Here is a 23,261-nt window from a genome sequence, read left to right as displayed (position 1 = left end):
AGAAGATGCTTCATAACAACTGCACCTGCGATTAGAGATAAAGACTGCATTCACTAACTCTCTGCTAACATGCAATAACGATTAACACAAGGACAAGTCTTAGAAAAATAGAATGGACTGCCAAAATAGTGCCCTTGAGTTAACTTGGTTCATTATAATCTCATTCTAATGCTAAAGAACACACCTCCTAGCTAGAAAAGCCCCCAACCCAGTTAAGCCCCCGACTCTCCGAGCATGCGTGGTGAATTAAGAGAACTGTAACTTTAAGATGAAGTAAGAAAAGTATTAACCAATAGTTAATTAAGGGGTAGAACCAGTAGGCATAACTAACTATGTTAACTGTTCTAAATACCTGTCATGATTTTACCCTGGTGTGCATGTTAGGAGGAGAAATCCCCCATGCACCCAGCGCTGCGATAAACCAATGTCGGCTTTCTAAACTATCATTTGGCTTGGACGGTTTTCTTCGTTACGATTTTCGGTAACACCACCACACCTTGGCAGTTCTTCCATCAATGTGGCACTTCTGTGATGGCACGCGGGGCTCCAGCTCCTCCTGTCTGTGCCCCAGGCTGAGGGCATTGGTGCACGTTTGGGCTGCTGCACCTCAGCTGCTGCCCGCTGGGGCCCACCTCAGACTTGTCACAAACTAAACTGGAACTGAGTCCCAAGACCCCATATATGTAAAGGCTTTGCTACATGGCAGAGATGTGCTCGGAATGGATTGCAGATGGCAACGTAAAAGATGATATGAGATGTAGGTGCAGCTGTAGATGTAGATGTAGATGATGAGAAAAGCGACATGAGGTGCCCACAGAGTGAGCAAACCCTGCTGCCACTGAATCCAGATGGAAGAGGGCCTGGGCTGTGCAGCCCTGGCAGGAGACCATGAGACACCATAGTCATCACCATACATCCAGGTGATGGAGAAGAGAAAGAGAGAAACTTAGCTCTCCTGGTGCAAAATAACTCCACTGGGGCAGATGAATACCTCTATAGGCTGCCCTGTCCATACCGAGTGGGGACAAATTTCATTGTCCTAAATGTGGCCATCTGCTCTCATTTCAGTTGGCCAAAGGAATTTCCCAATGGCCTCCAAGATGGACACTGCCCTGTCCATAAGAATTGCTCCACTAGAGCCTGCAGTTTCCTGCACATACCTTGGGCCACCTCTGGCACCTCAGATGCCACCAGGAATTTGCATCTGAAGCACTCACTCCTGCCCTCCATCTCCATTAATTAGCAGGGGAGCTGAGACTAAAAGCTCCCATGCAAATGTCCATTTTTGCACACCTGAAGAGAGGCAAGAGAAATCCCACCTCCTGTGGGTTTGTGACAGGCATGGGAGGGAGCTGAGACCACTTCCAGCCCCAGGATTACAAACCCAGAATAAGATGCCTCGATTGCCTCAGCTGAATCTCCTCCCTCAGAAGTGGTCAAGGAGATCCCTCACACTCACTGGCTATTCTGCCTACTGATGGGACAAGGAAAGGTGATATTTAGATTGAACTCTCTCTCTGAGCAGGAAAATGACAGTGCTGGAAAGAAGCGTCTCTCCCCAGCTGAGGAAGGGAACAGCAGTGATTCCTTCAGCCTGTTTCACAGCAGGTTCCCCCAGAGCCCCAGGGACACCTGGGGGGAGCCCAGAGGGGGCAGAGAAAGTGCTGCCTTGGGCTGGTCCTCTGCTGCTGAGCTGGGCTGGGCTCCTGGGGTGGAGGGAGGGAGCTGATGGCAAGTGGGCAGTGCTGTAGAGAGAGAGCCCTGCCCAGGAGCAGCTTTTCTTCAAAGCGCAGCAGGGCTGAGGGCACTGCCCGCAGGCACTGAGGGGAGAGGAGCGAGGCAGAGAGACTTTAAAGGCAGTGTGGAGTGGGAGGACGGAGGAGAGTTGATTGGCAAAGAAATCTTCACAGCCCTCTATATGGTAAGTCTCTGAGCTGCAGGGCAATAATAATGAGTATTCTGCAGGACTCTCCTAGACCTGGTTCATCCCATAGCCTGTAGGAACTTCCAGGAGGACTCTCACAGATTCCCTAGTATAGAGGAGAAGGATGTGCTCCGCAGCAGGGATTCCTCCCTGCACTGTCAGAGGGACAGGGCACGATGGCTGCCTTCTCCCGGGGATGGCTGCAGGGGTGTGAAGGTGGGTGTGCATCCAGGGGTGCCCAGGGCTGTCCTTCAGAGCAGGGTCCCTGCACCCCAGGGCACTGTGAGCTGGGACAGGGACTCCGCTGCCTGCCAGGGTCAGCACTCAGCCTGCCCAGGGAGCTCCCCAGGGCACTGCGGGGAGAAGCTCAGGGTGGAAGGAGTGACCGCTAGCCAGGCAGGGTCCTTCTGCTGTTGAGAGGGTGCTGTGTGTGTCAGGGCTGCTCACAGCACCACATCACCCCCAGAACATTTCTGGAGAGGATCTTTCAAAGATGACAGTCAAGGCAAGGCTTTCCTGCTTCAGCTTGTGCATTCCTGAGTCTTTGCATTAAAGGTTATACTAGTTGGATGGGTGGGAACGGAAATGGATCCGTCAGGTGTGGACAACCCTCTGAGACACCTTAACAGTTACACTGAGAGATCCCAGGACAAGCTCACCAAGTGACCCTTTCCAGAGGAGACTTTGCCATAGGAAGGTCAATGAAGTTGCTCTTTGAGACAGAGTTGCTTTCCCGACCCTCAGTTCATGTCCTGCACTGAGGGAGAGGAGAGAGGGCAGGGAAAGAGTAATGGAGGTGTTGACTTTGGACAAGACACCGAGACTCCAGGAGCATTGCCCTGAGAGATGGGTAGGTCTGCAAGGAACCTCATCTAGTCCCCTAAGGCACTGCTCAGCCTACAGACAGCAGGGCAGCATCACCTCGGTGGTGTCTGTGGGACTTGTTTGAGCTGCTCCTTAGCTTCTGCACAGACAGAGATGCCGCTGGGCAGTGCCCTGCTGCCAGGAGGTGTCTGCAGGGCAGAGCTGAGCACACAGCGGGTGCGTTGGGGTCTTGAGCACTGGCAGGGAGCAGACACATGGGGACAGGGAAATAGCTCCTGGCAGGGAGAGCTCCAGGCAGCAGAGACATGGGCAGGGAGGGAGAGGGAGCTACGCTCAGAAAGACTGTGGGAGGGGGAACTGTGTACCTCCCTGCCATCCCCTGCAGTGCAGAAACCTCCCCTGGAGCACACACCACCCCCACATCGGGTCTCCTCTGCCATGTAGGTCTATCACAGCCTGTGGAAATGCATTTTGCAGGGCTGGGAGAGAGCCAATGCTCCTTATGGATGCCCCATCTTTAGGACATTTGACTCTTTTCCTTGGGGGGTCCTGCTGGGCTGCAGGGTGCTCTCCAGAAGGGCACAGCTCACCCATGGCATCTCTGTGTTATGCAGGAGCCCCATGGAGAAGACAACTCAGCGCTAAGGCCACAGAAATGCTGCTGGGTGGCTCCACACAGGCAGCGGCAGTGAGCCCTCTGTGCCCCTGGCTGGGAGGGGAGAGCTGAGATCCTCCTTGGGTACGCTGAGGCAGGGTGAGGGGTTTGGAGGTCTGCACTTGGCAACTGGATTTCTTTTGCTCTCAGCAGCGTCCAGTTTCTTTTGGGGGGAACACTTGAGTGCTATCGTCCTCCAGCTCAAAGAGGTGCCAGCACAAGGCAGCTGAGACCAGGGCTGATGGGCAGACTGGCTGTCCTCACTCTGCACTAAGGGACGGCCCCTTTGCTTCTCAGGACCCACAAGGTTTCACTTGAAGGGCAGTACTAATGCCAAGGATTTCTGCCTTAAAAACACTCCTCAGTGGTGGTGGGACCACTAGAGCAGAATAAACAAAACAAAATCCTCCCAGCTCTGCTCCAGGGTTGGGTGACTTGGGAGAGACAGTGGGGAAAAGCTCTTTGATATCACGAGCAGATTTAACCTATTTCCTATTTCCCTATTGCTGTAGGGCAGCGCTGGCTCCCCCAGAGCCCACCGCAGAGTGCACTGCTGCCAGGGTCACCCTCAGCCAGCACCAACCATAGCTCACAAAAGCGACCTGCCAAACGTCTTCTTGATTAGGGACAGGTGATATGGGGACTTCTACAAGAAATGGAATAGATTTTGCTCAGAGAAATCATTCCTAACTCATTGATGTCTTTTCCTCCATGAACAGGCTCCCATGCCATGAGGGACCAAATGTCCAATGGAAGCTTCATTACCGAGTTCCTCCTCCTGGCATTCGCAGACACACGGGAGCTGCAGCTCTTGCACTTCTGGCTCTTCCTGGGCATCTACCTGGCTGCCCTCCTGGGCAATGGCCTCATCATCACCACCGTAGCCTGCGACCACCACCTCCACACCCCCATGTACTTCTTCCTCCTCAACCTCTCCCTCCTTGACCTGGGCTGCATCTCTACCACTCTCCCCAAATCCATGGCCAATTCCCTGTGGGACACCAGGGCCATCTCCTATGGGGGATGTGCTGCTCAATTGTTTATCTTTTTCTTTCTGATGTCAGCAGAGTATTTTCTTCTCACTGTCATGGCCTATGACCGCTACGTGGCCATCTGCAAACCCCTGCACTACGGGACCCTCCTGGGCAGCAGAGCTTGTGTCCACATGGCAGCAGCTGCCTGGGGCAGTGGGTTTCTCAATGCTCTGCTGCACACAGCCAATACATTTTCACTACCACTCTGCCAAGGCAATGCCCTGGACCAGTTCTTCTGTGAAGTCCCCCAGATCCTCAAGCTTTCCTGCTCAGACACCTACCTCAGGGAAGTTGGGCTTATTGTGGTTAGTGCTTTTCTGTTTTTGGGGTGTTTTGTTTTCATTGTGCTGTCCTATGTGCAGATCTTCAGGGCCGTGTTGAGGATCCCCTCCGAGCAGGGACGGTACAAAGCCTTTTCCACCTGCCTCCCTCACCTGGTCGTGGTCTTCCTGTTTCTTAGTACTGCAATGGTTGCCTACCTGAAGCCGCCCTCCATCTCCTCCCCACTTCTCAATCTGATGGTGTCTTTTCTGTACTCAGTGGTGCCTCCAGCACTGAACCCCCTCATCTACAGCATGAGGAACCAGGAGCTCAAGGATGCCCTGAGCAAACTGGTAACTGGACGTCTTTCAGCAGCCATAGGCTGCCCACCTTCCTCTGCAGCTGCCTCCCAGTCTATGATGTCGTGACAGGCCAAGTCTGCCTTCCCTGTATTTTTTTTTCCTTTTTCCACTTTTTATGTTATTGTCTTCAAATACATAAAATTATGCCTCCCCTTAGTGATCCACCCATCTTGTGTGACCCGGAGACTTTGTTTAAATGGGAAAACATTTTCTTTAAGAAAATAAAAGAACCTGCAGCAACTTCTTGGATTATGATGCACCTTCAGCGTAGCAGAAATGAATGGGAAATAGAAACGTCTTTCTGGCTGCACCAGCTTGGGGCAGGCTGCTTTGTGCTGGGGGAATCAGGAGCTCTTGAGGACCAGAAGGACTAGGACTCTTGTGCCAGCCTGGGGAGACGGGATGGCCCAGAGGGGCTGCAGACCTCTCAGGATATGCTGGAGAGAAGAACAGTGGACACAGGGTGACACTGACCTCCTAGTCCTTGTGGCCCCCCATCTCTGAGGCTGACTCCTCTCTGCCCCCCAGGGGCTGCTGTGCCCTTCAGAGGGGCTGGGGCTCTGGGATGAGTGCCCAGAGCTCTGCAGCACCCTGTGGCAAGTAGTGCTGTGGGGCCAGACCAGAGTGAGCTGGGCTGGAGAGAGGGCAGGGGAGGTAGGAGGTCTTGGAGGGAGCTGGGCTGAGCTGGAAAGTTCCTGCGAGAGAAAAACATCAGTGTACAGCTTGTACTGCATGACTGCGCAGGGTGAGGGCTCACATTGGGCAGCTAGTGGTTCACAGACAGGGCTCCTGGATGGGAGCTGAGACGCGCAGGTGCAGGAGAGAGGAGGCCAGTCTGTGCCCTTGGTGGCATGGACAGACCGGGAAGGTGGCCCAGGGCCTTTTTCACACTCTTGACTCTGTCACCAGCCATTTCCAGGGCTGGCCGTTCACCCAGTTTATGGGTAAGTCTGGCTGTGAGGCCATCTCCATTCTCCTGCTGGGCTCAGTGCCTGCATGGGGGGAAATGGCCAGCTCTGACCAGCTGCTGCTGAAGAGTGATTGGCCCTGAGCAGCAGTGATTGGCCATGTGTAGGCCTGGGAGAGAGGGTCGGGAGATGTCCCTGAGAAACAAGGTGATGACCGATGGCTTTAGCAAATCCTTCCAGCCATGCCTGAGCCCAGAAACGGAAAGCAGTGTATCTGTGCGGGTGGAGGAGGAGGAGGAGGTTTTTCCTGGGAAGGTGTCATGAAGAAAGTCCCCTCTTGTGCACAGCAAAGATAAGGAAGATGTCTCCATGTTGTGTGCATGCCTCACCCTGGCAGAGAGGGAATGCCCGCTGCTGGGGGTGGCTGTGTTCAGTTTGCCTCATGAGCTGGCCTTGCTCTCTTCCCCTCCTTCACTGCCCACACTTGGATGGACCACAAGAACCATCCATGATGCTGGAAAATGCATGACCCTCCCAGAGGGAGGTCCCATAACTGCAGGGGAAGCGGGAAGGGTTTGTGAGACCCATGGGAGTGCAGGGAGAGAGCGGGGTGTGCCCAGCAGTGAGTGTGCTAAGGGCAGGAAGAGGACCTGAAATAGCAGGGGAGGTGTGGGTGTGTGTGCTGTCATGCTGAAGTGAAATAGGTTGAGCGTTGACTTTAAAGGATGCAGGAGAAGATCGATGTGCATCTCAGTGCTGGGATGAGGATATACATAAAGGATTCAAGCAAGTGTGGGGCTGGGACATCTTGAGAGCTAGAGGAGCATCATGAGGGCTTTGAAAGAAACCGGATAGGTTGTGGGGAACTCAGAGGCACTGGCAAATCTTCAGCTTTGTGTTTGAAGCAACAGCCAGTGAGGACAGAACGCCATCAGTAAAACTTGGGATATCATGGGGTCAGAGCAAGGTGGGAAGCAGCGGGTTGGCTAAAATCTGCAGGGAAACAGGCAGAGGCATAGGACAGTGTAGGACCATCTGTGGTGGGGATGGCCGAGAGGCTGGACTGTGGACAACAGAACTGAAGTCTTTGTCGTCCCTGTTATGGCAACTGTCTGTTCCACTGACAGCCATGAGAAGACACTGGTTCCATACAGCCCAGAGCCTCATTGCCTCCTCACCCTCACTCCACAGAGCCTAGGAAATGCCCTACTGCTGTCCTGCAATTAGCATCACACACCCCCATATCCCACTGCTCCCAGGAAGAGCCATTAGCGCCACATGGGGGAAGGGATCCCCCTCCTCAGGGGACGAGGGTCAGGGCTTGGCCATCGTGATTGCTGAAACATATTTAGGGCTTTCACAGCCACCTCCACATGGAGGTGGGCCACATAGTCATTCCCTTGATGGTCTCTTCAGTGACGGTCTTCAGTGGAGCCCACTAACAGTCTCATTAACTTGGACGTTTGCTGCTGACTTCTACTTCTTCAAAGGCTTGTCCAATCTCTCAGGATCCACAGTTCAGGAACTTGGCACCAGAGGGCTCATTAACATGCAAAACTCCCTAAGGAGCCAAGGCTCTGTGCATCATTTTCCTTCAGGTCTTCAATTCTTATATGGTTAATACGAGAGGTTTCAGGAGTGCAGTCAAAGTCAAAAGATGTCAATACCAAACAGTAAGAAAGGATTCAATTTTTCCCCTTTTCTTCATTTTTCTGCTTACACATTCTGTGAGATCAGAAATCCTCAATCCATATTGATTCTGTGAGATCAGAAATCCTCAATCCATATTGAATGTATACAAAAATCAGGACCCTTTATGTTGACAATCTGTGGCCATTCTTCAGCCCTACCCCCAGCCCCACCTTTTCTCTCATCAACCACCTGGCACTTACAGCAGCCTCGTTCAAATCAGAGCTTTCTGCACTGAAGTCTGTAGCTGCATGTTTCAGCCTGTGGGCACCAACTCCCACCTGCTTTACTTGGAGAATGACTGCACGCAGACACAGGGGGATGTGATACACTCATCGGCTGTATATATTAAGTCCATTTTACCTCCTCTGAAGTCCACTTCCCACAGTGGATAGCCTTGGACCAATAGAAAACATGACAAGGAAGTCATCAGGAGTAGCAAAGGCCCAGGGACTTCAGTATGTCCAGTTTGCCTTAGTATTCCCTTATCCGATCCTCTTCTACCAAGGCACATCTCCATGCTCCAGACTTGCCCCCTGCTCTCTGGCAGCTGGGATTCCTGAAGGCTTGTCTTGCTGGCAACTACTGGGACTTGTTAGGGACATGGGTTAGTGGTGGACTTAGCGGTTTTAGGTTAACGGTTGGACTTGATGATCTTAAAGGCCTTCTCCAACCTAAATGATTCTATGATGCTATAGCGAGGCAATGAAGGCATTCAGTGCCTCAGCCCTTCCCATGTCCAGTGTCACCATGTCCCCAGTCTCCTTGAACAATTGGTCCACATTTTCCCCAGTTTCCCTTTTGTTACCCATCTATTTAAAGAAGGTCGTCTTGTTTTCTTTGACATCTCTCACCAAATCCCATTCCATTTGGACTTTAGCTTTCCTACCTCTGTCCCTGCATGCTCAGACAACATCTCTGTGTTCCTCCCACATTACCTGTCCTTGTTCTCTCCCTTTGTATGCTTCTTTCTTGTGTTTGAGTTTGGCCAAGAGCTCCTTGTTCATCCACGCAGCCTCCTGGCATTTTTGCCTGACATCACGTTTCATGGCATGCACCCCTCTTGAGCTTGGAGGAGGTGATCCTTGAATATTAGCCAGCTTTCCTGGGCCCCCCCTTCCCTCCAGGGCCACATCTCATAGGGCTCTTCCAAGTGAATACTTGAAGAGGCCAAACTCTACTCTCCTTAAATCGTGGGTTCTGAGATTGCTTTTTACCTTCCTCCCTCCCCTCAGGATCCTGAACTCCACCATCTCGTGGTCACTACAGCCCCATCGCATGGTCACAAGGCCGCCTTTGACCTTCAGATCCCCAACAAACCCCTCCTTGTTGGTGAGGAGGAGGTCCAGCAAAGCACCTCTCCTCATTGGCTCCTCTGTCACTTGGGTGAGGCATTTATCATCAATACCTCCAGGACTGCTTATGCCCTGCTGTGTTGTCCTTCGAGCAGATATCGCGGTAATTGACGTCTCCCATGAGGACCATGCGAATGTGAGGCTGCTCCTACCTGTCCTTTGAGGACCTCACATACTTTTTCTTCCTGGTCGTGTGGCTTACAGCAGACCTCCACTATAATGCCACCCTGTCCTCTCTTTAATCCTCACCCTTAAGCTCTCCCTTGGCTCTCTATCCATCCCCAGACAGAGCTCCATGTACTCCAGCTGTTCTCTCATGTAAACGGCAACTCTCCGTCCTCGTCTTCCCATCTTCTCCTTCCTCAAGAGCCTCTCTCTCTGCATTGCAACACTCCAGATGTGGGAGCCATCCCACCATGTCTCCATGATCGCAACAAGGTTGTTGCCCTGCAGCTGCACACAGATCTCTAAACCCTCATGTTTGTGCCCTGTACTACATGTGTTAAAGTACAGATGCTTTAGAGAGGTAACCCAGCGTGTGGAGTTCTTGTAGAGGGTGTGAGAGATTTCTCCCTCATGGTGCTTTGTAGGCATTTTCTTGCTTACCTGAAAGTGCTGGAGGTGACCCTACTTGAGGCCATTTTGTTGATTTTGTGATCCCTTCCCATTACATCACTCCACGCCCTTTGCTCATTGATCCTGTCTGTCACTCCCTTAGAGGACTGCTCTTTACTCCTTCCCTCCCCGCTTCAGTTTCAAGTCCTCCTTATGAGGTCAGCCAGGCTGTTGGCAAGAATAGCTTTGCCCTGCTTTGTGAGGTGGATCCCATCTCTCCCAAGCAGGCGCTGGTCTGCAGACAAGGTCCCATGGTCGTAGAAGCCAAAACCATGTCCTCCAGAGCAGTTCCGCAGTTAATTATTAACTTGTCCTACTAGAGCTTTTCTGCTCACACCCCTTCCCCTCACCAACAGGATTGAGAAGAACACCATCTGGGCCCCCAGGCCCTTCACTACCACCCCCAGAGCTCTGTAGCCACTTCTGATCCTGTCCAGGTTTGCCCTGGCAGTGTCATTTGTGCCCACCTGGAATAAGAGCAGGGGGTAGTAGTCAGAACGCAAGACGAGCTTTGAACTTTCCATCACAACATCCTGGACCCTGATCCGCAGCAAGCAGCAAACCTCTCTGGATGGTTGGTAGGGCTGACAGATGGGTGCCTCTGTCCCCTGCATGAGGTAGTCACCCATTACTATCCAAAAACCCCTGTGGCACTACATCTAGTTGAGGCTTGACTACCTGCATTGTGGAGATCGCACAGCCTTTCTGAGGGCCTCTTCCCAGTGCCTGATAGACTTCACAGTGCAGATTCTTTCCTCTTAAGTCTAGTCAGAATTTCCCATGTCCCAGCTTTTCCCCATGGCTTCTCATCCTTCACTGCGCACACCTGAGAAGAGTCTGACTCTTTCTCCTCTACATCATCCCAAAAGACAGCTGTAGACAGGGACGGTATCTCCCCTGGGACAGCCTTCCCTTCTCCAGGCTGAGCAGAAGACAGCATGCAGGGCTGTTCTTTAGCAGAGAGAACTAATGATGCTTCCTGAGAGGTTTTCAGTGGCTTGCTTGCCAGTAGTCTCCCAGGTACTGTAAGAATCGTAACAACCTAGTCAGCGTTTGGTGATAAAGAATGTGCAACACAATCAGAAATCAGCCATGTTTGCCATGCACTTGCATTCAAATATCCTGTGTGTTCACTCTCAGGGATCTGGTTCCTTGTGACTTATGGCACAATCCAGAGCCCAACAAAGACTGCCTTGTACAAAGCACTCTTCTGACAGCATTTAGCAAGAGAAGTCTGTCTCTGGGTATCAGTTAGTCCACTGGACTTCCTGTAGACTTTGTTATTGCAGTGAAAACACTGCCTGCCCAGGACTGGCAAGAGCTTCTCTTTGGCCCAGTGCTATCTGATGGTCTTCAGCAGACTCCCTCTTTCCAGCAGTTGGAGGTTGGTTGACGGTTGGACTTGAGGATCTTACAGGTCTTTTCCAACCTTAGTGATTCTGTGATTCTGTGATTGTGTGGTTTAAAGGAGACGTAGGCCTCATAGCATATGGTGTAGGCTATAGACGTAGACCTCATGGACTGCATTGCCTGGGCCTAAAACTGTGTCTGTAACCACTGTGCTGATCTCCACCAGCTCCCACTCAAGCCTTGGGAGATAACTCGGGATGTGAAGTCAGGGGTGACCCACCCCATTCTAGGGGTCATTGTTCCAATGAGACAAAATCTGTCCTCACGTCAGTGTAGTGCCTGTCCTCTTTCTGCAGTCACTCTATGGGGAATGGAGGTGACCAGCTTTGATGTCCATGTTCATCCCCAGAGGAAGTTCCTCCCACGCTGGTCTCTACAGCATGAGGTGGGGCAGAGGGGCTTAGTTTTACCTTGAATTACCTCTTAGATGCCCCTATCCCCCTGGGAAGGTGTTCTCTGCAGGGGTAGAAAGCATTTCCATTGCTATCAGTGAAAGTTGTGAGCCTTGGAGGTGTGGCTTAATGCAGTCAGGAGAGTTGATCTGCTCATAAGACTTCTGCTGCCATGTGCTCTCAGCTAAAAGGCAGTCATACTCGTGAGTTCCTCCCAAAAGAGAAACTGTAGTGTGCTAAAAAAGGAGGAGTGCGGTTTCCAAGTGCACATCTCCCAACTCCTCTGCCTTTCTTAGCCCAGCCATGGAGAAAGTGACCAAGAAGGAGTGATGCATAAATCCCCTGACTCAAAGGACAAAACCAAGATATCACAGATATCACAGATATCACAGCTATTGCAAAGGGAGAGCTGTTGTTTTCTGGAGGATAACTGACAGCCTGGAAGAACTCCCACAAGAAGACAGTAGCATTGTGTATGTGGACGTGGCATTGTGGGACGTGGCTTAATGGGCATGGTGGTGGGTTTTTTTTTGGTTGACGGTTGGACTTGAGGATCTTACAGGTCTTTTCCAACCTTAGTGATTCTGTGATTCTGTGATTGTGTGGTTTAAAGGAGACGTAGGCCTCATAGCATATGGTGTAGGCTATAGACGTAGACCTCATGGACTGCATTGCCTGGAGCCCCACAGGTTAGAAGAGGGCTTGGGCACCTCCATGCAGACACTTCCATGGCAGGACCCACAGGGTTAAGTGTCTGAAAGGCAACTGAATGCCCCATCCCAGAGAGCCCGGGAGCTAGAACAAGAGCAGCAGACACAGGTGGGGAAAACAAGGAGCAACAGTGTCATCCTCCTGCCAAGGGAGAGACAGACGGGCACTCAGGAGGGCCTTCACCTTACCCAGCTCTGCACACCACCTTCCACAGCCACAGCACAGTCGCTTTCAGCCCCTTTGTCAGGCAGAAGGGAAGGGGCACAAGGTGGGAGAGGTGCAGGAGATATACTCCTCTGCTTGAGGTTCTGCTGGGGAGGAGGCAGCTCTGGGCTGTGCTTGACCCCAGAAACCCTTACTGGGCCTCATCCTGACCCCAACCTGTGGATCAACTTCCTGGCTTCACCTTGGACCTGCTCCCTCATCAGAACCTTGCCAGATGATCTGGACTCTGAACTGCCTCCAGCTGTGAGGCCCCTTGCCTGTCCTGCTCCCTTGTTGGGAGCTCAGGCTGGTGAGCCCCCTCCCTGCTCACCTGGGGATACCCCTGGGTTCCCAACTTCCTGTGCCTTCCAGAGCAGTTGTCCCTTGCTGCCCCCTGACAAACCTGAGCTCCCAGTCATGTCACCATGACCGGCATCTCCACTGCCCTCCCCCATGCTCTGGTTCACTCGATGGCCGCGTGATGCTGATGTACCTGATGGACTCTCACTTTGCTACAACTGACAGGGCCTCACAAGGAACAACCCACCGCTATCCCCTCTCCTGGACTTTTCCTTCACCCTGTCTCTATACTGCCCCACGTCGGGCGCCAAAAAGGACTGTCGTGGTTTAAGCCCAGCTGGCAACTAAGCACACCACACAGCCGCTCACTCACTCCCCCCAGGTGGGGTGGGGGAGAGAACCAGAAGAGTAAAAGTGAGAAAACTCGTGGGCTGAGATAAAAACAATTTAATAGGTAGAGCAAAAAACACCGCGCGGAGAAGCAAAGCAAAAGAAGGAATTCATTCACCACTTCCCGCCGGCAGGCAGGTGTTCAGCTATCTGCAGGGAAGCAGGGCTCTATCACGCGTAGTGGTTGCTCGGGAAGACAAACGCCATTACTCCGAATGTCCCCACCTTCCTTCTTCCTCCCCCAGCTTTATATACTGAGCATGATGTCATATAGTATGGAATATCCCTTTGGTCAGTTGGGGTCAGCTGTCCCGGCTGTGTCCCCTCCCAACTTCCCGTGCACCCCCAGCCCACTCACTGGTGGGGTGGGGTGAGGAGCAGAAAAGGCCTTGGTGCTGTGTGAGCCCTGCTCAGCAGTAACTAAAACATTCCTGCTTTATCAACATTGTTTCCAGCCCAAATCCAAAACACAGCCCCATACAATCCAAAACACAGCCCCATACTAGCTGCTATGAAGAAAGTTAACCCCATCCCAGCCAAAACCAGCACAACACAAAAGTCCTGGTGGCATTTGAGGTGCCGGGGCCGTCCAAGACATGTACAAGTGTCTGCAAGCCCTGACAGAGCAATTTGGAGTGACCCACAGCCTTCCTCTGCATCAGCACCAGAGATGAGTGGGACTCCACTGAGTGAGGGTGACATTAATCACTCTCCAGCCTCCCTTCCCCATGCTGCCGGGTCCACGCTGTCTCTTCTGGCATTGCACAGTCCTTGTTTCCCTGTGGACACACCAATTCAGCACTTCACCTTTGGTGACTCCACCTTGGCTGCTCTCTCCCTTTGTGGGGCTCCATTCACTGCCCACCTTGGGCACCCACTGTCCCCGGAGAGCCTGGGGGATCTCCAGGCAGCTCCAGTTTCCCCTTGGGAACAATGGTGTCTGCCATGTCCGAGATGTAACAGCCTTGGGTATGTCACTCCGTGACCAGCCATGGCCTCCACTGGCACAGGGCACTGACAGGTGAATCCTAAATCCAATCCGTGATCTCCAGAAGGTCACAAGGGGACTGAGAGGCTTTTGCTCCTGCAGTCATGCAGAACCCTGAGCAACAGCCCTTTTTCCTGCCTACTCCTGAGACCCGCATTGGAAAACAAATCCAGTGTTAACACACAGCACAGAAGAGATCCCATTTTATTACAGAAATGTTGTGACAGGTTCTGCTCTCAACAAGCATAAGACACATCTATAGAGGCTCCAGGTAAGAGAGAAAGGGTTCATCCCTCTGTAGAAGTAAGAAGAATCCAAATAGTACTGTAGGAATATTATAACAAAAAAGTAACAATGTTAATAATAATAAAGAGAACAGAGAAAGGTCAGGACTGCTGTAGAATACCCTGGGAGTCACTTGTGGAAAGTTGGGATGTTTCTCGCTGCTGAATAGCAGGAGTCCATGGAATCAGTTTCCTCAGGGCATCCTTGAGCTCCTGGTTCCTCATGCTGTAGATGAGAGGGTTCACTGCTGGAGGCACCACTGAGTACAGAAATGACACCACCAGATTTAGAAGTGGGGAGGAGATGGAGGGGGGCTTCAGGTAGGCAAACATGCCAGTGCTAAGAAACATGGAGATGACGACCACATGAGGGAGGCAGGTGGAAAAGGCTTTGTGCTGTCCCTGCTCAGAGGGGATCCTTAGCACGACCCTGAAAATCTGCCCATAGGAGAGCATGATGAAAACAAAACACCCCAAAAATGGAAAAGCACTAACCACAAGAAACCCAATTTCCCTGAGGTAGGTGTCTGAGCAGGAAAGCTTGAGGATCTCAGGGATTTCACAAAAGAACTGGTCCACAGCATTGCCTTGGCAGAGCGGTAGTGAAAATGTGTTGGCCGTGTGCAGCACAGCATAGAGAAACCCACTGCCCCAGGCAGCTGCTGCCATGTGGACACAAGCTCTGCTGCCCAGGAGGGTCCCGTAGTGCAGGGGTTTGCAGATGGCCATGTAGCGGTCATAGGCCATGAAGGTGAGGAGATACCATTCTGCTGACATCAAGAAGACAAACAGAAAGACCTGGGCAGCACATCCTGAGAAGGAAATGGTCCTCCTGTCCCAGAGGGAATTGGCCATGGCTTTAGGAAGAGTGGTGGAGATGCAGCCCAGGTCAAGAAAAGAGAGGTTGAGGAGGAAGAAGTACATGGGGGTGTGGAGGTGGTGGTTGCAAGCTATGGCAGTGATGATGAGGCCATTGCCCAGGAGGGCAGCCAGGTAGATGCCCAGGAAGAGCCAGAAGTGCAAGAGCTGCAGCTCCCGTGTGTCTGCGAATGCCAGGAGGAGGAACTCAGTCATTAAACTGCTGTTGCACATTTGCTTCCTCTGGACACGGGGGCCTATCCAAGGAGGAAAAGGCAGTGACAAGTTACCAGAGACACCTCTGAGCAAAACGAAAGACATTTCTCATAGACCCTCCCCCTGCCATACACCCACCCTTTTCCCTTCTTTGGGAGAAACCTTCATTCTGCCTCCTGACTTCAGCTTCGTTTTCTGCGGCTATGTGTGCTGGAGCAGGGCCTCTGCCCATGGTCTCTTGAGGAGTCAGCCCAGCCCCACTGCAGTGGGGATATGGGACCATGGCAGGGGGGCGAGGTTTGATATTCACAGTCTGTCAGATAAAATCACTCATAACGCAGAAGGGCTTGTCAGCATCTGCCCTCCCAGCATTAAAGAATGTGGTGGCAGAAAGAAGTTTCAGGGCTTTGGGGATTTTCACCTGCTTCCCCCATCATGGCCTGAGAGTGTTCTCTGATATCAGAAATCATGAGCGTTTCTCCTGCACTCAGAGTGATCGGCTGTGAGACATGAGAGGCAAAAGGATTCACTGTGGCTTAGTGAAGAGTGAGGGGAGCTGGTTGGTCTAGTAACCAACTACCCTGGGCTTCCAACTTTCTCAGATGGAGGGCGATTGCACGCCCATGATACTGGTAAAAGCCACCAGATGATGCTGAGAGCAGAGGGGTCCACTGCAGACCACTAAATGCCTCACCCTTTCTCAAGGTCTCAGCACCCCACTTCTAGCCACAGACACACATGGCTCATGTCACCAACCCAACAGCATTTCCTCAGAAGCAGCATATCTGTGCTGCTCCCTTGGAGCTTTCGGAGAACAGAAAGAGGCTGTGGGAAAGTTTTGCATGTTTGAGGGCAGCTCACAGCTTGGAAGGCTACCCCAAGGAGATAGCCAATGTCCTAAATATTGTATCTCTTTAAGGGGAAACCAGCTCATTGCACAGCTCCACAGGCTGCATTGCCCACAGCCCCACAGGTGAAAGCTGGGACACCTCATTTCCATGGACACACCTGCACAGGAGGACCCACAAGATCAGTGTGTGACTCTGCAGCTGGATCTCCCATCCCCACAGAGCCTGGCAGCAAGAATGAAATAACAATAACACAGAGAATAGGAGAAACATGGGGAAATACAGCGAGGGTCTGGCTGAGAGAGGCAGGGGGAGAGGCAGCCGAGCACTCAGGAAAGCGTTACCCTTTCTCAACTGCTCAGACCACCTCCCAGACACCAACACTGCTGGGCAGATGTTCTCAGCCCCTGTGCTATGCGGAGGGGAACTGGGCACATGGCTGGAGAGCTGCACCTCGGCTCTGCTGGAGCTCTGGCTGCAGAGGAGGTGGTTCATGCCTTGGAGCCCACGGCCCTGAGGGCAGAGTCTGTGCTGGGTGGGAGAGGAGGAAAGGGGGCTTGCTCAGAGGAAGGGGTCTGCACTGGAGGGGATCATCAGGGGTTTTCTCAATTCTCCTGCCCACAGCATATCTTGTTTTAGTTTCCTCTCATTCCAGGATCATATCCCTGCTGCATGGAGATTTTCCTCCTCGGAGATGTTTCCCTGTGCCATGTCTTTTCCTTGTCAGTGCTCCCAGACCTCATCCCAACCTCTGTGCACTCACCTTGGTCCTACAGAAACCTGCCTGTTTGCAGGGCAGTGCCTGGGTGCATGTGCCTGTTTCAGGTGGAAAAGGACAGGTCTGAGCAACCCTGATGGGTCCAGCAGAGGTGATTCTGGTGTTGTCCCTAGGCAGAGGAGTGGCTGAAGGCACTTTAGGAGGCTCTTGGCAGACCTCCTGATCACTCAAAGTTGCAGTTCAGGAGTCTCAGTGACTTGTTAAAAATCGACACCTTCTTTTCCATTTATTGTTTTCTCTCCTCCCCACAACCCCTCTGGAATAGGAAACTGAGAAGACAGGCTGAGGAAAGCTCCTTATCTTTATCGTAATCCCAGCCTTGATCTTCTCCTTGAAACATCCCATTTGAAATAGTCTGGGTGTGATGTGGAGCTGTGAGGAACCCTGACCCATGCAGCACCCTCTCGACAGCACAAGGACCCTGCCCTGCCCTGCCAAGGGTCATTCCTTCAACCCACAGCTTCTCCCCACAGCACCCTGGGGAGCTCTCTGGGCAGGCTGAGTGCTGACCCTGGCAGGCAGCAGAGTCCCTGCCCAAACACACAGCCCCTGGGGCACAGGGACTCTGCTCTGAAGGACAGCCCTGGGCAACCCTGGCTGCACACCCACCTTTACACCCCAGCAGCCATCCTTCGGATAAGGCAGCTGTCATGTTCTTTATCTCTGATGGTGCAGCGGAATGTCCCTAATCTGCAGCACATCCCCCACCTCTACAACAGAGACCCTGAAAGAGTTGTACTTCCAGATCCCATAAGCTGTGGGATGTGCCACCTTTAGGAGATCCCTCCAGAAACCACAGCTGCTTTTCCCTGCAGCCAGAGACTTACTGTGTTAAGGGCTATGAAGATTTCCCTTCGAATCAGCTCTCTGCATCCTCCCGCCCCAGACTGCTTTTAACCTCTCTCTGCCTCACTCGTCTCTTCTCAGTGCCTGCAGGCACTGCCCTCAGCCCTGCTGTGCTTTGAAGAAAAGCTGCTCTTGGGCAGAGCTGTCTCTCTGCAGCACTGCCCACTTGCCATCAGTACCCTCCCTCCATCCCAGGAGCCCAGCCCAGCTCAGCAGCAGAGGACCAGCCCAAGGCAGCACTTTCTCTGCCCCCTCTGGGCTCCCTCCAGGTGTCCCTGGGGCTCTGGGGGAACCTGCTGTGACACAGGCTGAAGGAATCACTGCTGTTCCCTTCCTCAGCTGGGGAGAGACGCTTCTTTCCAGCACTGTCATTTTCCTGCTCAGAGATAGATTTCAATCTAAATATCACCTTTCCTTGTCCCATCAGTAGGCAGAATAGCCAGTGAGTGTGAGGGATCTCCTTGACCACTTCTGAGGGAAGAGATTCAGCTGAGGCAATCGAGGCATCCCATCCTGGGTGTGTAGTCCTGGTCCTGGAAGGGGTCTTAGCTCCCTTCCATGACTGCCACAAATCCACAGGAGGATGGATCCCTCTTGCCTCAGTTCAGTGGTGCACAAAATAGGCACCTGCATGTGAGCTCCTTGTCTCAGCTCCCCTGCTCATAGATGCACAGGGATGCTAGGAATGAGATGCAATGTCTGGTTACATTTGAGGTGCCAGAGGTGGTTGAAGATATGTGCAGGTAACTGCAAACTCAAATGGAGTAGTTCATAGAGGAAGGGCAGCATCTGGAGACATCTTCTTGGAAGCTGTTGGGAATTTCCTTTGGCCATCTGAAACGACAGCTGATGCCCAAATTTAGGGCAGATCAACTCATTATGTTCAGGGCAGCTTATTCATCGAAATGCTTGGAGCCCTGTGCCATAGGGAGAGCTCAGTCTCTCTCTTTCCCCTTCTCCATCAGCTTGGTTTCCTAGACCCCCACTGACTACCTTGGCATTTGCCTCATGTTCAGCCCCACAATGCCTGACATAATTCAGGGCAGCTACTCAATTTAATACTCAGACCCAGGCCCACAGAGCTACATGAGATGCCAGGGCTTGCAGGAACCACAGAGCACTTACAGGAAAGCAGTTCCCATTCAGAGCGGTTGCATGACAGACACCCCGTACAGCATTGCAGGGAGTGCGATTTGCTGCCTGTGTGCTGTTGACTGTTGCCATCAGTCAGGGGCATCAGTCATCAGATGCCTTCAGAGAGGCCCTCCTCTACCCAATAGCTGCAGGCATTGCATGTACAGAAAGCACGTCACACTGGGGTCTTTGCCCACACCCATGGTGATACAGTCAAGGAACACACCAATCACCTTCACAGTGTGCCTGGATACACCTTCAAGGACAGCAGTAATCCTCATAAGAACTCAATTGAAACTGAAAAGGGAATGCAAAAGGAACCAAGATAAGCTCTTGCTGCATCAGCAACAGTTAAAGAAGAAACAGAGAGAATGTGGGACCACTGCTGAATGTGGTAAGAGTAGGTGTAGATAGATCTGAGATAGTCTATGTCCTCTTTGCCTCAGGTACTACCAGCGACGTCTCCCAGGCCTTTGAGCTTTGAGGCAGGACTTGGGAAAGGAACAACCAGTGGTGGATGGGGATCAAGCCAGCGGTTGCTTGAGCAAACTACACCCTCACCAGTCCATGGCACTGGAGAGGCTGCATCCAAGGGTGCTGGTCAGCAAGGTGAGCTCATGTGGATGACTGAGCACAGCCACCCCCAGCAGCCGGCATGCCCCATCTGCCAGGCCGAGGCATGCACGCAAGGTGGAAATGTCTGTATCAGCCCTGACTGGCACAGGAGGGACCTTCCTTCCTGCTGGATTCTCAGGACAATCCTCTTCCTCCTCCTCTACCTGCAGACATCCACTGCTTTCCATTGCTGGGCTCAGACATGTTGTAAGGATTTGCTAAAGCCATCAGCCATCAGCTTATTTCTCACTGACATCCCCCCAAACCTCTCCCCCAGACCTACAACCAGCCAGATACTGCTGCTCAGGGCCACTCACTCTTCAGAAGAAGCCTTCCTCTGATTATTACAAGCCTCCTAGCTCCCTCCAGAGCTCATGCTGAGCTTTCTTGGCCATAACAGGGCCTTTATCACCATCTCTTATGAAATGGTTGTCTTTTGATAATCATCTGTGCAGAAAGCGTAGTCACAGAAAAGCACCAAACACATCAAAAGCGATGCCGAGTGAATTGCCAGTAAGAACCAGGGGAGCTACCTCCATGCCTGTGGCTTCCTGGCAAGGAGTCTGTCCTGAGCAGGGGATCCAGCCTCTGCCACTCTCTGGAGAGGGAAATCTGCAGTGTCCATGCCACCTGGGGACACAAAGGGTGGCTTCTGCAAGACCACCCTTCATCTGAACTGCTTCAGATATGTACTTGTCGATTGGGTATCATGCTGTATATTGCAAATACTGATGGAATTGGCATTGCCCCACGTGGCTACCACAGATGCAGATTGCTCCGCTGCAGATATTGATATTTAGGCACTTTAAGGCTTTTGTTGTTGTTGTTGTTGTAGATACTGATATTCTTAGGGAAATTACACAAACCCTTGAAGGATAACTGGAGGATTACCACTTTAGTGGCCCTCCAGTGAGCTGGTTCCTGTTTGTCAATGTCTCACTGTCATTGTGCAGGGTGTGGTGTAAAAGGTGCTGAGCAGAGGCAGATGACCACTTCTGGCTGTGCTCCTGCTCATACAGCCCAGGATGCTGTTGTCCAAATTTTCCGCTGGCTTATGTTTTGCCTAACGAAACTCAAGCACCACCAGAGCCATTTCCACAGAGTGGCCAAACCCAGAGGGCTGTGGTCATGGGCACAAAGCCCATCTGGAGGCCAGTCTTTAGTGCTGTGTCCCAGGAATCAATACTGGGTCAGAGTTTAACTTCTTCATGTCCATTGTTTCACCTTCCCTTTTCTTTTCCCCTCTTTTCACCCACCCAAGTCCTTTGCTTTGATCATCCTTGTACATCCATGCAAACAGCCAACATCTGTTTGCCCTTTCCCCAATGGCCCTGGCTTTCCTTGCTTTGTAGCTGTTTCTTAGATGGTCACCATGGTTCATCCTACTTTGGAAGGAAATTCCATTGAAGCACTACCTCCTCTTAGTATTTGTAGTTCTCTGGAACACTCATGGCATTACCTTGTGAGAGATGCCACAGTCAGGGTAAGCCATCTGCACACTAACATTCACAGCTGACCAAATGGAGGTTCAGTCCGGGGAGACCTTGAGAAACTTTGGGCTTTGGCCAACAGAAGTGTCCTGAAGTTCACAAGGAGAACTGGCCAGTCCTGCCTCAGGGGAAAGAATGACCCCATACATCAGGTGCTGGGACCTGACGTGCTGAGTAGTGACCCTGAGAAGAAGGGCCTGTGGGCACTAGGAGGGACACCACAGGAGCCAGTGGTGCCTGCTCACCATGAAGAAGGCCAGCTGCATGCAGGGCTGCATGAGGAGGAACGTGGCTGCCCAGACAGGAGGAGTTATCATCCCCCTTGACCCAGCATGGCTGTGGCCACAGCTAGACTAGGGTTTCTCTCTGGGGGCTTCATGATCTAGGCAAGTGGGCAGAACCTGAGGAGTTTCCAGAGGAGATCTGCCAAGATGTGATTCGGAGGATGAGCACACATGCCCTGTGTGGGGAGGCTGAGGGACCTGGGACCTGGGCTGCTTCACTCTGGTGAAGTGGAGGCCCCAGGGAGGAGAGTAGTTACCTGTGACTCTTTGAAGGGTGCTTGCAGAGAGGACGGAGCTTTCGTTCTCAGTGCAAAACCACGTTAGAAAGGAAGAGTGCCACAAAGTGCATTTGGGAGGTAGGGACTGGCCATGAGAAGAAAGAAAGAAATGGCAGACAAAGGGCAGTGCTGTGGTACAATAGGTCACCCAGCTGGAGTCTGGATCAGCCCATCAGGCATCTTTCTCTCCATTTCTTTGTGGCTTCATTTTTTTGGAAACGGCCTCAGAATTTCCATCATACTGAGGCCCACAGTATTGAAAAAGAGACTCTTCAGCCTTTCACAGAGCCCGGTGCCCTAAAAAACTCCCTGCCCAGGACTGTTCATGCCGCCACTTGCTCTTGGTACAGAGCAAGTCATGCTCTTAGGTGTCCATCTCTCTTGCGCGACAGAGGAATGCAAGGTACAAAGCTTCAATCAAATACACATTTTTGAATAGCCAAATTCACACCATTTTCATCAAATCTGTGTTATCTCTCTTCTGCTGTGAGTATATATATAAATCTTTCTATAGGTGTAGGTTTATGTAAATGTATAGAAAAACGTTTAGTTGTGTACAGTTTCCCAACACAATGCATTTCCTACCAAAATTCTGAGTGGAGAACGTCTGTCTGAGAAGTTACTCTATTTACACTGTGTTTGTCACTATGTCCCATGCCTCATTGGGCACTGGGACCATGTTTTCCTTAGCTGCCTTCCTTGTGCCGACAACAAATTTAGAGAAGCACTTCTGGGAACCCTCCCCATCCCTCACCATTTCCAGATGAGCTTTGGCTTTCCTGGCTCCACCTCTGCACCCCCACGCCAGGTTTCTAGCTGTCTCCTGGGTAGCCTGTTCCTCCTCTACCTTCTCTGCACTTCCTTCTGGTGTGTGAAATCCCATATCAGGGGGTCCCTGTGCATACACACCAACCTCCTGCCAGGTCCTGCTCTGCTCCCTCCACATCAGACTGATGTGTTCCCAGGCTTTGAGGATGTTGTCCGTGAGGAGCTAAAAGGGCCTCATAGTCCATTTGCCCTCCAGTCACAGTCCAAGCACACCCTCCGCCAAATGAAATCAGCTCTCCTGCAGTCCTGCACTGTGATTCTTCTGGTTGTCCTGCTTTGATACCATCTCACAGTCATTACAGCCATGGCTGCCCTCAGAGTTCACGTCCCCATCCAGATCCGCCTTGTCTCTGAGTAAGATACCAGCCCTGGTCAGCTCATTGACCGCCTGTGCCAAAATGTTGCCTTCAACACCCTCCAGGAACCTCCTGGGTTGCTTGTGCCTGGTCCTACTGCCCTTCCAGCAGGCTGTGGGCTGCTTCAGCTGCCTGTGGTTTTGAGGAGCTGTGACCATGAGGCTTCCTCCAAGGCAAGGCTCTGTGCACACCAGCCTTCCCTTTGCCCCGAGCTCACCTCCACCTCCTCACCCTCCTGCCTGCCTTCCTGACAAGCCATCACCACCCACGGCTTCCCTCCCACCACCCGAGCTGTCCACCACGACTCTGCAGTCCCTGTGGGCGAGCCCATTTCTGCCTGTGCAGCAGCAATGACAGCACCGGTGAGGGGAGAGGAGAGGCCGGCAAAGGGGAAGTGCCTGGGAGTTTGGCTGGAAGGTTACT

At 52.2% G+C, this 23,261-nt stretch overlaps 2 protein-coding genes across 2 annotated transcripts; one reads left to right on the top strand and one right to left on the bottom strand.

The window, feature by feature from the left end:
• Positions 1 to 4,134: 4,134 nt before the first annotated feature.
• On the top strand, positions 4,135 to 5,127 carry LOC132320222 (olfactory receptor 14A16-like). Its single transcript, XM_059832494.1, has one exon. The coding sequence runs from the start codon at positions 4,135 to 4,137 to the stop codon at positions 5,125 to 5,127; it is 993 nt and encodes a 330-aa protein (XP_059688477.1).
• Positions 5,128 to 14,409: 9,282 nt separating this feature from the next.
• On the bottom strand, positions 14,410 to 15,399 carry LOC132320221 (olfactory receptor 14A16-like). Its single transcript, XM_059832493.1, has one exon. The coding sequence runs from the start codon at positions 15,397 to 15,399 to the stop codon at positions 14,410 to 14,412; it is 990 nt and encodes a 329-aa protein (XP_059688476.1).
• Positions 15,400 to 23,261: the final 7,862 nt, after the last annotated feature.

Source organism: Gavia stellata, chromosome 34 (genome assembly GCF_030936135.1).
Source record: "Gavia stellata isolate bGavSte3 chromosome 34, bGavSte3.hap2, whole genome shotgun sequence".
NCBI classification, from domain to species: domain Eukaryota; kingdom Metazoa; phylum Chordata; class Aves; order Gaviiformes; family Gaviidae; genus Gavia; species Gavia stellata.
Note: the sequence above shows the minus strand (reverse complement) of the source record. Positions and strands in the feature narration are given on the sequence as shown.

Coding starts and splice junctions, on each gene's coding strand:
- LOC132320221 (XM_059832493.1), bottom strand. CDS start 15,399: ATGTGCAACAGCAGTTTAATGACTGAGTTCCTCCTCCTGGCATTCGCA.
- LOC132320222 (XM_059832494.1), top strand. CDS start 4,135: ATGAGGGACCAAATGTCCAATGGAAGCTTCATTACCGAGTTCCTCCTC.